Consider the following 16,274-nt stretch of genomic DNA (forward strand, 5'->3'; position numbering starts at 1 on the left):
GAATTGATTTGGATGAAATTTTCAGGACTTGTCAGAAATGGGACATGGAAAATCTGATTCAAATTTGGGGGTGATCCGGATCATCATCTCGATCCAGGAGTCTTTTTAAACCATTCTTTAACATTGCGAAATAGGACCATTTCCTGACCATTTCCCCCCCCCAAAACGGTCAGAAAAAAACAGTACAAGCTTCCAACATGTTCTACAACACATCAAAGACTGATACGGACAATGGAATCATTCTAGATTGTAAGATCTTGAATATGAAAAAATAGGAGACCTTTGGAATTTTCATCATAACAAGACGACAAATGAAGCAATAAACATGCAACAAACGTTATATAGACAGAGTGGAATTTGAGGTGTGCCAACGGATCTGTTGTAGCCTTCTTTCCAGAAGAAAATCACCATTGTGGAAAATGCCATTTTTGTGAATAGCGACTGAACTAGTATTGATATCATTATGAATCCAATTGCTAACCTATGTTTTCATGGTCAAGGTATCTAAACATAAAGATAAAATGAATGTTCCAACTGAAATGAAATTAGCTAAGCATGTCTGAAACTAAAACTGTGGTCCCTGTCAGAAAGTAATTTCCTGCAAGGGATCAATAAAGTATCTACTGTATGTTCATGAAGCCTGCGCGGTGGCAGATGGCAGTTCAGTGTTTATCTAAGCACAGCTGGTTTTGCAAGGGTAAAAAAACAAGTGAGACATGTCGGTGTAATCTTTGTAGGAATAATTGGATCGTGTGTGCTGAATCACATCGCCACAAATTGATCATGGGCACTTTTACGAATAATTAAACGCATTATATCCAACACTTTATCAGGTACGCTTCCAATAGAATATTGATTAAAAATACAGGACTAACACAAATGCTTTCTCTGTTGCGGTATTGGTTTGTAATATTTTCCATCAGGTATTCACTGTCATGATCTCTTTTTTACTCTACTTTTTTTTTTTTTTTTACTTGACTACTGCACTGAAAGGAGAAGCTCTCCAATCTCGTTGTACATCTTGTACAATGACAATAAAGGCCATTCCATTCCATGATGGCAAAAAAGCTTTCTCTCTTTGGAAGCAGGTGAATTGTTAAGCTGCACAAGCAAAGTCTAATGCAGACAATTTAAGAAAGTCATTAAAAACTTCTTGGAAGATCCTGAGGGTTATTGGAACAAAAAAATTTCACCATCGTTGAGCCGGAGGATACGATTGCCTGTCAAGAAACAGATTTTGTTTCTTGCGGCTTTTTTCCTGATTACTGAGTCGCCACAGCAGATATTTTGATGCTCGACTTAAATGAAGGTTACTGGTAGAGTTGAGGCCAATAACTATCAGATGGCATCTGTGGTGAGAGGGCTTTTCAGAATTTGCACGCTTTGCGATTGGCTGACCAGTCCAGCGTGTTCCCTGCCTTTCGCCAGCTGGAATAGGCTCCAGCATACCCCCATGACTTACTTACTTACGAACTTTATTTATCCGTTAGGAATTTCATTTGTGCAGCGTGTGGAGTTCATGTGCCAAACAATACAGCATAAAACACATACAGTCAACAGAGAAAAACAATCAACCATCTATTTGCAGAAGAAAGCCTGCCAGCACGATACCACACACGATAAAAAACAGTGATAAAGAAACAATGCTAAAATATGCATAAATAAATAATACTCGATAAACTTTAAAAAGTGTCAATCAGTGTTAGTGAGCCATGTGACCCTAATGAAGATAAGCGGCATAGAAAATCAATGGATGGAATCAGCACAAAAACACCACACGTGGGATATTGGAAGATGGAATATATTTTTATTGATGGAAAAAACAGTGGAGGGGGGAGGCGATGTCGTGATCTGGGGTGCCTTTTTTCTTCAATTAAACAATGCAGCTTCAGATTGTGCAGGGGCGTCAACTGGCAACGTGGAGATGATGCATGGGGCATTTTTCATGACTGAATGCTCACGTTTGTTGTTAATGACTGGGATTTTCAACAGGACAACGCTACAGTTCAAAATGCTTGCCTGAGAAAGAAATAATCCCAATCTTTTGGACCAACCTGTGTGTTTCCCAGCTCTAAATCCAACTGAGAACATTTGGGGATGGACGGCAAGGGAAGTTTACAAAAATGGAAAAAAGTTTTTTTTGCTATGGTCTTATAGTATATTAGAAAGACAGAGGACGGGAAAGAAATAAAAGTGCTTCAGTCTCTTCTTGGTGGTTGTTTATTTGATTTTGGTCAGAGCCATAGCTCTTCTCTCCGTGTTCTGGAACAAGGCTCGGATCAGACTTTTCACTTCTAAACTTGTGAACTCCACCGCCAGAGGACCTTTGCTGTCCGCCCACCTGAGGAAAGAGTGTGAACATTGTAACTAGAAAATCATTAATGTTTCAATTGTTGGTACCTGTCGATAATCTCTGAAAGGCTGGCACGCAGTACGATGACCAGCTCCTTGAAGGTGCCCCACTTCTTCACATAGAGGGGAACCTCCTCTTGATATTTCTTGTTTTTGTGCTCCTCTGACAGAGGGATGAAGACTAGTGGTCCTTCCTCAATGACTGTCTGGCAGAGCGTATGGAGGTGCTCTCCATCCTCAGACGAGATATCCTGGAATGCATATTTTCCTCATATGTATTATTCTGTATATGCCGTGTGTGGTGGCGGCAACAACAACAAACCTCCAGCATCATGATCTTGGCAATGATTTCCGTGATAGCTGTGTTGAGGAGGTTGCCCATTGCTTTGCAGTAGATGCTGACCGGTAAGACGTCCTGCCACACCGTCCCTAGCTGCTTCAACTGATGGATGATCTGCATGATGAGAGATGCATGAGAAGATTGCTGCAAGGAGAACGCAAAAGCAGCACAAGTAGAGATTTCCTCCCACCTGTCTCACAGCCTTGCTGGCGTCTGTGTAGTTGTCCTCTTCATCCAGGTTGCAAAAGTTGTGAGCGGTGGACAGTCGCTCCAACAGCTCTGACCTCTGGACGTTCAGCTGATTTAAGAAACACTGAGCGCCTACATAGCAATAAATAAATAAAACAGTTTGCCCTCCAATCAGCCTTTATATGCTTAAAGGGGACCTATTATGCTTTTTCTACTTTTCTTACCTATAAATGTTGTATTCTCGTGTTAAACGATACCGAAGTTTCAGATAATGAGTTTTGTGCATATGGAAGTGAGCTTTGAAAGAAGTTTGTGATGGCTCTGAACGCTCGGTTTCACAGTTTTTTTCTAACACTGACTAGTTGTGACGTCACAAATGAATAGCTTCCTTATATGGGCAAGCGCTGTGGGCCAGATATGCTCTAGGACTGCCCTCCCCGCAGCTCTGCTTCACTCTGTTTATGATCATTATTTATGGTTTCCAGGAAATCTTTCTACAAGGCAAACTCAGGCAGAAGTGGTTGGAGTTGGCGATTCCCAGCAAGAGAAAAACTTATCTGTCAATAGCATTTCACACAGGGCTGTTTTTGTAAACATGAACGTGAATATTTATAAAAAGCTGTGCGCTCTCTCCAGGAAAGGTGCATTAATGTCGGACACACTATGCCTGCACGTTACCACTCTTTGAGTTTATACATGGTAAGGGGAATCAGTGATGTGTTACCCAGTTTCCTGAATCCAGGCACCATGTCAACAAAGGTGGCCACGCCCTTGAGGGGCTGCGGAAGGTGGGCGCTGAAGTGGTGGCCCAGGGTGAGAAGGTGGTGGGCAAGGTACATGCAGTTGTTGTGCTGGATGGCCGCCAAGTGAGGAAACTTGACGAGGTTCTCTCTGAGAAAAATAATTTTCACCTTCAGGTTAAAAGCTCCATGGCTGGGTGTGTGGTATTGGCCAGAGAAAGTCTCACTTGTGGTACGTTGGCACCACGTCGTAGAAGAGCTGGAAGATGTTTCTGACGGTGAAGAAGAGTTGCAAAGCACTGTGAGGAAGAAAACAGGAAGAAATGAAGATAACTTTCTTAAAAATGTCCCCTATTATCCAAGTGACTTTTTGTAATATGCAACATATGAACGATCTGCCTCATTTGATCCACTTTTGAGGGAAGAACCACCTCTGACTTTTTCCTAGCTTGATGGGGCCCGCCATGTGTATACACCCACCATTTCATGTAAAAAGGCTTCACTACACATCTTAAAAGCAAAGAGCTCCACCAACTATCCATCAGTTAGCCCGACATGGGAGCTGTAAGCTTCATCATATCATTTTTCTTTAGTGAACAGGCTAATTGGCTGCATGGCGAATGAGTGGTTAGCGCGCAGGCTAGGAGACCAGAGTTCAATTCCACCCTCGGCCATCTCTGTGTGGAGTTTACATGTTCTTCCACGTTCCAAAAACATGCTAGGCTAATTGGCGACTCCAAATTGTCCATAGGTATGAATGTGAGTGTGAATGGTTGTTTGTCTATATGTGCCCTGTGATTGGCTGGCGACCAGCACCCCCCACAACTCCTGTGAGGATAAGCGGTAGAAAATGAATGAATTATATTATAGTAAGCCATAAGCCATTTAATACATAAATACGATTAATGCTAGTTAGTGTAGCTGTAAATGTGCTGCGGTGTGAGGGGAGCTGAGTGGCGGGTGGACAGGAAGTGATGTCAGGGTTCTGCTTGAAAATGCTTAATTTGGGAAAACAAATAGGTAAAATTTGCATCAGTATGGGCTGCACAGCGAGGAGACCAGAGTTCAATTCAACTCTCGGGCTTCTCTGTGTGGAGTTTGCATGTTCTCCCCACGCATGTGCGGGTTTTCTCCAGGTACTCCTACACACATTTCCTCCACCAATTGTCCATAGGTATGAATGTGAGTGTGAATGGTTTGTCTATGTGTGCCCTGTGATTGGCTGGCGACCAATCCAGGGTGTACCCCGCCTCTCGCCCGAAGACAGCTGGGATAGGCTCCAGCACCCCCGCGACCCTCATGAGGATAAACGGTAAAAAAAATGAATGAATGAATGAATGAACAGGCTAACCTTGCATGATGCTGCTATGAAAACGAGTGCCAATATAGCTATCCTAGAGTTGCTAATATTTGTGTCATCATGTCCCATGTCTTATTGTATGATATATGGCGTCTATTACATAGGACAAGCAGAGTTACAGCAGAGTCAAAGTGTGTATGTAAAAAGTGCATAGAGTGCACCATAAAAGTGTCGTTGTTGAAATGACTGGTCAACAAACCATTGGGAGGAGCTTCCGACCGCCTCGCACAGCGTGTTGAGAGCCAGCTCCATCAGCTGCTGCACCGATTCGCTGATATGACACGCTGGCAGACACAGGCTCCACGGCGACAGCTGACTGCCACTTTCCATGGTGGCGTGCTCGTTTGGGGCCGCCTCTTGCTTCACCAACGTCCCCGGAGCAGGAAGCTTCGGGAGACGCAGCTTGGACTCTGGCGTAATCTTAGCGATTGGGGGTTAAAGGCACTCGTGACGCACATGGAGAGGATAAAAAACACAAACAAGGAGTCAAACGAGGCGCACCTTGACGGTGTTGTGCATCTTGGAGGTCATGAGTTTGCGAGCGGCCACAATGACGTCCTTGCACTTCTTGCTGGCGAAGTGACAGTTCACATCTCTGGCATACTTCAGCAGGTCCGTGGAGTCGCCCCAAAGGTACTCCATCTCCTTCAGAGACTTCTCAAACTCCTCTGTCTCTTTGATCACCTGCTTTATGAGTCACAAGTCACGTGACTGGATGCTGCACTATGTGTTAACTTGGCCGTGATGTCCAATGTACCGTGTTGTATTGTTCCAGCTGACTGCTGTTGGTGGGGATGGAGTGGAGAAGACACTCGTGGATGATGCATTGGGAAAGTTCCTCCCATATCAGCTCACCAAAGATGGTTGACAGCTTTTTATCACCAATAGGAACGTCTGGGGAGGAAGAGACCAACCATCTTAATGAAAGCCTCAAGAGGTTGTATGTAGATCATCATGTTGTACCTAGAAGGTGTGAGTGAAGAGTCTTGAGCACCAGGAGCACTTTGATGTAAACCTGTGAAGGAGTAGCACGCTCCTCCATGCACTCCTTCATGCTCTTGAAGGTCAGGGCGACCCCCTTCCCCTGTTGCTCCGCCACCTGCACCAACAGAGAAGAGTGCAGCACCAGCGGCTTCAGCATGTTCTTCAGCAGCACCTGGCCTGAGAGGACAACAGCACGCTGCTTGATATCTTGGATACCAAGTATAGATGTTTATCAAATAGATTTGTGCTGTTGTTTGCGCTCACTGAAGAGTTTGATCTTGTGCAGGAGATCTCCCTGGATGGCCAAAGCCTGCAGGACGCTGCACAGCACAGCAGGTGGTTCTGCATCACTGTCCTTCATGGATGATTGGCTCAGATAAAGCTCCACCTGCAGGAAGGAGGCCACGCCTGGCGGCTCTGCGGGTCGGAGTTACAAATTCACCATTGTTTTTGTAATTGTGATAAATTCCTACCTTTTGAGGGAGGTAATTTCCAGATCACGAGGCGCTTCCACTCATCTCCCAGATGATAGTTGAGGTTTTCCCTCTGCACCGTCAACTCAGAGGTGAGAGCATCGAGCAGTGGGAGCTGCGACACCTTCCAGTCTTTGAGGGACTCCACACTGGTCCTTGCCTAGAAGAGGCCAGAGAGACTTATAATTTGTTTGTTTAAATCAGGAATCCAAATACGCAGTGTCAACTGTATCCAAATTGAGCCTTTTATTTGACAATGTTCCTATTATAACTCACTACGGGTGTATTGATAATCATGGTAAGTACTTCAGTTTTAATGTCAAGGTTCAGTTCCTTTTGGGTTTGGTAAGGGAACAAAATACAAACACACACAACACTGTGTTTAATAATTTTTTAAATTAAACATAAAAATATGCAAACTGTTGGCACGTTATTAAATAGAATTCTCAAATAAAGGATGCTAAAAACAATTCAAATTATATAATCTTTGTTATTAAGTGACAAAACAAATAAGCATAATCCAGATCTAATAACACTCTTAATTAAAACTTTTTATTTTTAAAATATTTTTAGAAATTGTCTACATGCAAGAAGGTCCTACCCTTTCCAGCTGCTTGGCTGCATCAACATACTTCTTCTCCTGTAAGGCTTTGCTGAATTCCTCCATTGAATTGTGAAACTATGAGACATACATACACACACAAACCTAGTTATTTAGCACAAAGCAAGTGCCTTGTAAAGATGAAAAGATGCGTCATAAATGGTATAATCCACAAAGCATTGTTGTGTACCTCTTTCAGGTGTCCAAGCATTGTGATGACGACAGTGTTTTTCTCTAACTGTTGCTTGAACGTTGTGTACTCTGCCACGGCCTCATGGATGTTCAGTTGCACCTGTTATTTTTTTTTTAAATAACAAAACTGACACTGAGAAAAAACGAATTCAGCATATGCATGCCATCCATTCATTTTCTATTCCAGTTGTGCTCATGAGGATCACAAGCGAGTGGTTGGGTACACACTGGGGTGATCGCCAGTCAATCACCACACACATACAGTGAAGAAAATAAGTATTTGAACACCCTGCTATTTTGCTATTTCTCCCACTTAGAAATCATGGAGGGGTCTGAAATTTTCATCGTAGGTGCATGTCCACTGTGAGAGAGATAAACTAAAAAGAAAAATCCAGAAATCACAATGCATGATTTTTTTAACAATTTATTTGTGTGATACAGCTGCTAATAAGTATTTGAACACCTGAGAAAATGAATGTTAATATTTGGTACAGTAGCCTTTGTTTGCTATTACAGAGGTCAAACGTTTCCTGTAGTTTTTCACCAGGTTTGCACACACTGCAGGAGGGATCTTGGCCCACTCCTCCACACAGATCTTCTCTAGATCAGTCAGGTTTCTGGGCTGTCGCTGAGAAACACGGAGTTTGAGCTCCCTCCAAAGATTTTCGATTGGGTTCAGGTCTGGAGACTGGCTGGGCCATGCTAGAACCTTGATATGCTTCTTACGGAGCCACTCCTTGGTTTTCCTGGCTGTGTGCTTCGGGTCGTTGTCGTGTTGGAAGACCCAGCCACGACCCATCTTCAATGCTCTGACAGAGGGAAGGAGGTTGTTCCCCAAAATCTCACAATACACGGCCCCAGTCATCCTCTCTTTAATGCAGTGCACTCGTCCTGTCCCATGTGCAGAAAAACACCCCCAAAGCATGATGCTACCACCCCCATGCTTCACAGTAGGGATGGTGTTCTTCGGATTGTACTCTTCATTCTTCTTCCTCCAAACACGCTTATTGGAATTATGACCAAAAAGTTCTATTTTGGTCTCATCTGACCATAAAACTTTCTCCCATGACTCCTCTGTATCATCCAAATGGTCATATGCAAACTTAAGACGGGCCTTGACATGTGCTGGTTTAAGCAGGGGAACCTTTCGTGCCATGCATGATTTCACATCATGACGTCTTAGTGTATTACCTACAGTAACCTTGGAAACGGTGGTCCCAGCTCTTTTCAGGTCATTGACCAAGTCCTGTCGTGTAGTTCTGGGCTGATTCCTCACCTTTCTTAGAATCATTGAGACCCCACGAGGTGATATCTTGCATGGGGCTCCACTCCGATTGAGATTGACCGTCATGTTTAGCTTCTTCCATTTTCTAATGATAGCTCCAACAGTGGACCTTTTTTCACCAAGCTGCTTGGTAATTGCTCCGTAGCCCTTTCCAGCCTTGTGGAGGTGTACAATTTTGTCTCTGGTGTCTTTGGACAGCTCTTTGGTCTTCGCCATGTTACAAGTTAAAGTCTTACTGATTGTATGGGGTGGACAGGTGTCTTTATGCAGCTAACGACCTCAAACAGGTGCATCTGATTCAGGATGATACATGGAGTGCAGGTGGACTTCTAATGGGCAGACTAACAGGTCTTTCAGGGTCAGAATTCTAGATGATACACAGGTGTTCAAATACTTATTTGCAGCTGTATCACACAAATAAATTGTTAAAAAATCATGCATTGTGATTTCTGGATTTTTCTTTTTAGTTTATCTCTCTCACAGTGGACATGCACCTACGATGAAAATTTCAGACCCCTCCATGATTTCTAAGTGGGAGAAATAGCAAAATAGCAGGGTGTTCAAATACTTATTTTCTTCACTGTATTGACAAACAACCATGTGGCAGAAGAGGAGGGGAGAATATGCAAACCAAACAATTCAGTTTACCCGCAATAATTATGCATACCTCTGTCTCGATGAAGGTTTTAAGGGAGCCCATCTCTTTGGACACGTCGTCCACCTGCACCAGTAGGTCCTCGGATGCTTGAAGGCTTGGCAGGAAGTCCCGATATCGCTTGTATATCATGTCACACACTTGTTCCTGCCATAAAGACAGTGGGGAGGGGGGGTAAACAATACATACACTATATATGGTTCGAGATATACAGTAGTATTTATTATGACTCTCACTAGACCAAAGATGCTAGTATTAAATTCTGTCAGGATGATCTCAATTCTATCTGCCGTACCATAAAGGAAAATAATACAAAATAAACAGTGTGCTGCGCCGTTAACGTTGTCAAGTGCTCAACTGTAACGGGGCCACGTTGACAGAAAAGAAGCACAAAACTCCTCAAAAATTCCTATTGCCATTTTTTTGTACGGAACATCTACATTCAAATGCATGTGAGTGTACCGTTGTAGGAGTTAGAGGTAGTCATATTAGGTCAACGTGAGCTATCAATGCTCGCCCAAAACTTCCAGCGACTAGCATCAGTTTAGCTAATGCTATGCTAAGCTATGTTATGCTACTACGGGGCATCCTACCTTTGTGTCTTCAATCTTGCGTGACATTTTGCTGATTTTACTGGACAGGTCCTCTTTCTCCAGTTTGCCAGACATGGCGAGGACGTCAGTGACAAACGACGACATCGGGAAACACAAGGTTATATAGATATTTTATTTGTAAAACTATGACAGTTCAAGGCGCGCCAGGCGATTTGATTGGCTCGCGCAAATGGTCAGGATGCCCCACCCCTTCCACTTCCCGATTGGCTCGCGTAAAGGATACCCCATCTCTTCCACTTTTCCCAATGCTTTTATTTTTCTTCGTTTCTCTGGAGATCTGCAAATGTTACAAAATACATCACTTCTGCTACCAAGCGTCAGATAGATAACTTGCACTGGGTTTATTAATTATCCATTCATATGGATTCATACACCAAGCACAGTGCATTGGTGTACTCTATGTCTGTACTGTAATTGATATTTGCCTCCACTCCAGTCCGGTGTGTGACGCTGTTGTGTTTGCGTACATGCTCTTATATGCTAGAAGAAGAGCGTCTGCATATCTCTATGGCAACCACAAATATTTAGCATAGCGCTTTTGTGGGCTAACGGCGGCGTGTTTAGCTTATCGTTATTCTACTATCAAACTCGTTCATTTCAATTAGTAAAAATGGCTGGTATAGGTAATCTAGATAGTTAAGAAGCTGTAATGTAGAGGAAATGGCGGGTGAAAGGTGAAGGAAGTGTTGACCAACGGATCAAAACAGTTAGCTGCAAGTTGTTTGCTAGCTTATAATCGATCATGTCAGATTGGTGCAACACCGACACAGGAGAGGCTGTCTACCGGTCTCTGGATGCTATCAAAAACCTGCGGATAAAGTAAGTATTCATGTAAACATAATTTTACATTTAAAGCTAAAATGTGCATTTTGTTGTTAACGGTGTTTTTTAGCGATAGCTTCATAACCTTGCAGGTTTAATTCTAGCATATATTAATTCAGTTAGCATGTATTTTAATGCAACATCTGCCCATGTGCGTCCACTCAAAGGGTGCACTTAGAGAGGGTGACCACCACTGCGACTCTCTCTATGCACTTCCAGCAAGAAGTTCTGACCCAGCAGGATGGAGGAGCCATTGAACTGAAACCTCTCACCTCACAGGCCCAGAGTGGTGAGAATAGAACCTTTGGATAGGAACCTAAGTCATATTCCAAAAACCTGACATGTTTCTCTGATGGGACCAGGTGACAATGAGGAGCAAGTAGTTGTGGGCTGGCAGGAGAAACTCTTCAGTCAGGTAGGACTTTATATGTTATACTCTATACATTTGAGTATTGCTATTACATGTCTTTTACTACGTCCAGTATGAAATGGAGTTGTTCCAAAACGAGGCGGCTTGCCAGACTCCTCTGGACCGCCAGTACCACAAAGAGGTCACAGCCCTGAACAAGGCGAAGGGTCGGCAAAATAACAGGATCTTCACATACACGGATTACGATCGCTACACCAACTACCATCCGCTCCAGCAGCTAGTAGGTTGCCAACTATAGCAAGGACATATAATGTATAATTAATATAAACTATTGAATGGGTTTTGTATGGGGATTTTTTTAACCTTTAAAGCAGCAGGGCAACGATTTACTGACCACAACCAAATCCAGGCCCACCTTCCTGGCTGAGAGAATGGCCAGCGTGCGACACAGACGGCAGGATCGGCGAACCATGTTAGTGTGGAAAAACAAAATCATTTGTCTTTGGTCGTTTTACAAAGACAGACTTTAGTTTGTTAAATTTTTGGGTTTTTTCTGTCTGCAGGGACTCCAGCTTCCCCAAGTCCAAGATCATCAACTGGGAGCCCAGTGAAGACTTCATGAGGAGCAGTCATGAGATGAACAGTGTCATGCAGACCATGCACATTATGGCAGACCTGGGACCGCCTGGAAAGTAAGACCACATTGATAGCGGTCCAATTAAAAACAAACTGCCCCTTATCACGTTTTTTCAAAACTATATTAATTAATAAGTCGTGCTGTTTCGTGGCTCAGTACGGCCTGTTATTAGTAAATAGTGCCTAAATTAAGTATACATTATTAAATGACCTGAAATACAAAGATAAGGCGTCACTCAGTGTCAGTAATGTAACGCCGACCACTCTGAAACCCTGACGTCACCCTGACTTATGTTTTAAATGACTTATTTACTCTTATTATGTCTACTATATTGGGTAATATGAGTGTAAAGGTCACTATAGGGGTGTTAGTTAATATCTAGATAATGTCTAAAGCATACCTACAAGGTTGTTAAGACGCTTTCTATGCTCTAATGACAAAAATACTCCATTAAATGTAGGCTTATCAAAGTCCAGTAGATTCCTGGAGGTCTCTGAAAGTAATCCCTGTGAATAACAAAATCTGTGAATAGAATAGAATGGACGCACCCATAAAAAGCCCTAAAAACAGCCAAAAACCTTATTAAATGCTTCTCATTTTAAATTTTGTTCTACACGTTAAGAAGCAACTACAGGCTTACAGTGCAGTATTTTACTAAGAAAACATCACGTCTTGTTAAGCATCTTAATGCTGGAAAATGTTGGCTATTGGTACTTAAAGTCAACATGCAGTCTCTATTAGATGAACCAATACACTGTGCAGCTTATGTATGTTTGGATTTATGCAAAACCCCAAATCTTGTAACATTTGAATGACATCTTGAACGTGTATGTACACAGAAAAAATAGTGTCAAACCATATTTTATCTGGATATGATGCAATTTACATATGTCATGTATTCAACGTCTGTGTCTGAATGTTTTTGTTTTGTCTGTAAACATTAATTGCATTATTATTTCAGACTGGGCCAAAAAGAGAACGAATGTCTGCTGTTCACTGTAAAAACCGATGGCAACGGAACGATCATCGTAAAACCTGACTTCAACAAGGGCAAAGAGCCCTACAGGCGAGTTCGCCGAAGACATGGCCAAGTTTAAGGTACACGCAAAAACTAATGACGCGTTTGTCGCTTGTTCAGGATTACCACTGAGGGGACCAACAAAGAAGTTTGGCGTCTCACCGTGGATAATGTTTCAGCGCCCATGAAAACCGAGGAAAAGGAGAGAGAGAAGCACCTGTACAAAGATGTGGGTTTATACATCCATCCATTTTCTGTACCGCTTATCCTCACGAGGGTTGTGGGCATGCTGGAGCCTATCCCAGCGGTCTTTGGGCGAGAGGCGGGGTATACCCTGGACAGCCCATTATTAGTGTGCAGTTGTGTCATTGTCTTTTTTGGCCTCTCACGTTAAATATGTCTTTGGGATCAGGCATTCGTGTGTATAAAATGTATCACTACATCTTTGTTAAACATTCACTTTGCTCTCTTTCTGTTTGCAGCTTTTAGTGAGGCACAAGGACTTCCCAAATAGCCTTGTCGGGCAGGACTTTGAAATGGTACGTTATTGCAAATATGTTAAATGTCAGTGCAGAACTGTACAATCGTCAGTCAGTGGCTGTGTTGCATTAGGGACATTAGTCAGCAGTGCCCCTTTATATCCAGCAGATGGTGCTGTGGTCTGTGTGAATTTTGCCATTATAATGTACGCTATAAATGCTGGGGGGGGGTTTGGCAAAAACTATTTTATCCTCAGCAACAAGTGGACCAAAATAATAAGCAAAATGTGTCAGCATGTTTTGTCTATTGTGTTTTAAAGTCATTCAGTTAAACTATTTGGTTTAGTCACTGGAGGGAAAAAGTAAAAGTACTGTAGTTTTCCTGATACAAAGCTCCTGTTAGTAGTGAGACTCACCATTTTACCCATATAAAAATGCCTCTACCACTTTAAGAATATTGGGCAAGTATGTTGATTTTGTGTGTTTCTCTCTTATAGCCTCCTCCAGGTATTCTGCGGTACTTAATAAACGGGGAGATAGGTAAGGAAAGCTGAGACTTCATTGTTCATTATTTTAGTGTTTATAATATACATTTTAAAAATGACTTATTTATGACATTTTGTGTCCATATTTATTAAATGAAAGTCTTGCTCTGTTTGTGTCCAGTGTCTGCCAAGGGCTTTGAGTATGATAACCTATACATCGATTACATAATGGAGCTGCCAAACAGTAAGTTACAGCCACATTTTACAACTTGAATGCCTCTTCATAGTCCTAATAAATAGTTATTTTTGCGATCTAGACTGGTCCAGCTTGCCAATGCAGTCCCACTCCGGAGTCACCCACACTTCACGCACCAAAGCATTAGGGAAGGTGCGTATTTGACAAACTAGTGGACAATTTTCCGAGATGAGACTCACTCAGAATTTTGCTCACCATGCTGCTTTCTCTGTACCAACAGGACAATGTGGCTTACTTCTGTTACCCCTTCACCTTTGAGGCGTTCTACATGACTGAAAAAGAGAGTGAGGGTTGGTGTTGCATGTGGATGCTGTGGCTGCAGAGACTGAATGAAGAATGCATGAATCCACTTCCTGTCATTTCAGAATCAGTTCCCCATTGGCCCGTGTTGTATTTCAAGGTTCTGTCTCTGGACGACTGGCAGCGGTATCGGACCGAGGGCTACGGGTACCTGCTCTTTCCTGACACGGCAGGTATCACATAAATGTGCTTTCATCCTCCTGTGTGTTTACATGCATGATGGAAATGCACACAATTATTTAATTTTAAGACCAAAGATTTCCGGCTCATCACTGGGGGTGTCGCAAGATCTTGCGAGATTAAAACGTGACAAGTCAACCACAGTCTCGTGGGCACTTAGGACAATAATAAATAATATACACAATAAATGAAAATTTGGTCTGGAGACAGTGCCACTGTGGAAAAGACAGGAAGCAGAACTGGAGGTAGCAGAGATAAGGATGCTGAGGTTCTCATTGGGAGTGACCAGGATGGATAGGATCAGGAGCGAGTACATCAGAGGGACATTACATGTTAGAGGCCTTGCAGATAAAGTCAGAGAGGCCAGACTGAGATGGTGAGATAGTGAATATATTGGTAGAAGGATGCTGCGTTTAGAACTGCCAGATAGGAGGCATAGAGGAAGACCAATGAGGAGATTTATGGATGTAGTGAAGGAGGACATGAGGGTAGAGAAACAGATGCAATAAGAAGCATTCCATAATATAAAAAAGTGAAATAGTTGTACAAGTCAAGACAAGTCTATCAAGGTATCTTTTGCGGGCAGAGGTGTTCAAAGTGTGGCCCAGGGGCCATGAGTTTGAGACCCCTGAGGTATATACTGTAATTTTGAGCCACTAAATGATGTATGTTCAAAGTTTGAGGGGACGCAACATGCATTTTTCCCCCATATAGCAGCAAGATCAAGCCCTACTTGCATGTGTGCGATGCAGGTAAACACACTCAGACGTGTCACACGTGGAGACCCGTCCAGACAGGCACAGCCTCTGCAATGCGACGCTTCTTCATCGGAGGTTCTCCAGAGCTAGAGGATCATAGCTACGTGAGGATACCAGGACATTTCAAGGTCTGCAGTTTTGTTGGTTGAATTCTTCTGAATATATGTATTGACAAAACACAAAAACAATATTTTCATTACAGGGAGAGAGGCTTAGTCGCTTGGGCTTTTCTACTGAAAGTTCAGGAAGCGTGACCTTTAATCTTCACTGCATCCAGCAATCCAAGTAAGGGTTTGCAGCACTGAAATAAAAGAGCATTCTTCTTGATCGGTTTGCCTACATCCGCATTTTGTTGCAGGGCCTTTGTGGATTCTGCAACATCGAAAAGAAGAAGGCACTATGTCGCTGACCACACCCACGGATTTAGTCATCACGATACGCTCTTAAGCACCATGGGTAAGCAGACATATCAGTGTTGTAGGATAATAATCATTTCTTATGCAACATTTTGAATTATGTCACTTTTTTACTTTGTCAGATGCATTTCAACGGGCCAGAAGAAAAATGCAAGAAGTCAGAGAAAGTCTTCCCAGAGACTTCATCGCCTCAGCCTCCCAACTCCAAATTTAATGACCCGCTTAGGAGTGAAAATCAGCATGACAAAATTGTATTTGCTGTTTAAAACAATATGACTGTGATACAAGCACAACTAGAGAGTCATTTGTGACTATATTTTTATGAATAATTTGCTGCAATGTCACAACATGTTTTTGTAATACATAAAGTCAAAATAAATGAGGACTTTTTTAAGGAAACATCAAATGTTTTAAGGTGGTTGTTTTACTGCAAATTAAATCTTTGAAGATGCAATGAAGTCTTTGAAGGCCACTCTGAAGTATGGAGTTGTATTTTACATATACTGAATATTCCATCGATGAAACACATGGTAATACAGTATCTTTGATATTTCACATGGATTCAATTCATCTAGGCCAGGGGTCAGCAACCCGCGGCTCCAGAGCCGCATGTGGCTCTCCAGCCTCTTTGTTGCGGCTCCCTTTGCAATGCTTGAATATTTTTTAGCACCCGTGTGGTGAAAATGCACGTCTTTGTTATGAGTTTACAAAAATCCAACTTTGTGTGAGACCATGAATGCATCCTGACTGAGTTCTGACTGGTGACTG

At 42.6% G+C, this 16,274-nt stretch overlaps 2 protein-coding genes across 6 annotated transcripts; one reads left to right on the top strand and one right to left on the bottom strand.

The window, feature by feature from the left end:
• Nucleotides 1-1,795: 1,795 nt before the first annotated feature.
• zw10 (zw10 kinetochore protein) lies at nt 1,796-9,962 on the bottom strand. Of its 2 annotated transcripts, none has more exons than XM_058087004.1 (16): nt 9,765-9,962; nt 9,184-9,318; nt 7,230-7,331; nt 7,040-7,117; nt 6,439-6,598; nt 6,230-6,382; nt 5,945-6,142; nt 5,739-5,875; nt 5,483-5,668; nt 5,181-5,401; nt 3,849-3,920; nt 3,606-3,772; nt 2,883-3,013; nt 2,675-2,806; nt 2,401-2,603; nt 1,796-2,341 (listed from the first exon to the last, which is right to left on the bottom strand). In XM_058087004.1, the coding sequence occupies exons 1-16, from the start codon at nt 9,867-9,869 to the stop codon at nt 2,221-2,223; spliced, it is 2,301 nt and encodes a 766-aa protein (XP_057942987.1). In that variant the 5' UTR covers nt 9,870-9,962; the 3' UTR covers nt 1,796-2,220. The 2 variants fall into 2 exon arrangements, with proteins under 2 accessions (XP_057942987.1, XP_057942988.1); XM_058087005.1 differs by having other exon boundaries at nt 5,483-5,665; nt 9,765-9,961.
• Nucleotides 9,602-15,928, top strand: mks1 (MKS transition zone complex subunit 1). Of its 4 annotated transcripts, none has more exons than XM_058087007.1 (18): nt 9,602-10,604; nt 10,775-10,896; nt 10,970-11,022; nt 11,090-11,257; nt 11,352-11,449; nt 11,541-11,669; nt 12,576-12,680; nt 12,753-12,861; nt 13,115-13,171; nt 13,609-13,651; nt 13,778-13,840; nt 13,914-13,984; nt 14,073-14,142; nt 14,218-14,325; nt 15,085-15,218; nt 15,293-15,375; nt 15,449-15,546; nt 15,629-15,928. In XM_058087007.1, exons 1-18 carry the CDS (start codon nt 10,528-10,530, stop codon nt 15,718-15,720), a joined length of 1,680 nt encoding a protein of 559 aa, XP_057942990.1. In that variant the 5' UTR covers nt 9,602-10,527; the 3' UTR covers nt 15,721-15,928. The 4 variants fall into 4 exon arrangements, with proteins under 4 accessions (XP_057942990.1, XP_057942991.1, XP_057942989.1 ...); XM_058087008.1 differs by having other exon boundaries at nt 9,603-10,604; nt 11,349-11,449; nt 14,073-14,136; XM_058087006.1 differs by having other exon boundaries at nt 9,607-10,604; nt 11,349-11,449; nt 15,629-15,927.
• Nucleotides 15,929-16,274: the final 346 nt, after the last annotated feature.

Source organism: Doryrhamphus excisus, chromosome 11 (assembly GCF_030265055.1).
Source record: "Doryrhamphus excisus isolate RoL2022-K1 chromosome 11, RoL_Dexc_1.0, whole genome shotgun sequence".
NCBI classification, from domain to species: domain Eukaryota; kingdom Metazoa; phylum Chordata; class Actinopteri; order Syngnathiformes; family Syngnathidae; genus Doryrhamphus; species Doryrhamphus excisus.

Bases quoted from the DNA above. Each gene is read 5' to 3' on its own strand.
- zw10 (XM_058087004.1), bottom strand. From the start codon at position 9,869: ATGTCGTCGTTTGTCACTGACGTCCTCGCCATGTCTGGCAAACTGGAG. The intron at 7,332-9,183 runs GTATGCATAATT...AAAAAATAACAG, and splicing joins AAACCTTCATCGAGACAGAG to GTGCAACTGAACATCCATGA. The intron at 2,604-2,674 runs GTTTGTTGTTGT...TATGCATTCCAG, and splicing joins CCAAGATCATGATGCTGGAG to GATATCTCGTCTGAGGATGG.
- mks1 (XM_058087006.1), top strand. From the start codon at position 10,528: ATGTCAGATTGGTGCAACACCGACACAGGAGAGGCTGTCTACCGGTCT. The intron at 11,450-11,540 runs GTTAGTGTGGAA...TTCTGTCTGCAG, and splicing joins CGGCAGGATCGGCGAACCAT to GGACTCCAGCTTCCCCAAGT. The intron at 13,985-14,072 runs GTGCGTATTTGA...CTGTACCAACAG, and splicing joins GCACCAAAGCATTAGGGAAG to GACAATGTGGCTTACTTCTG.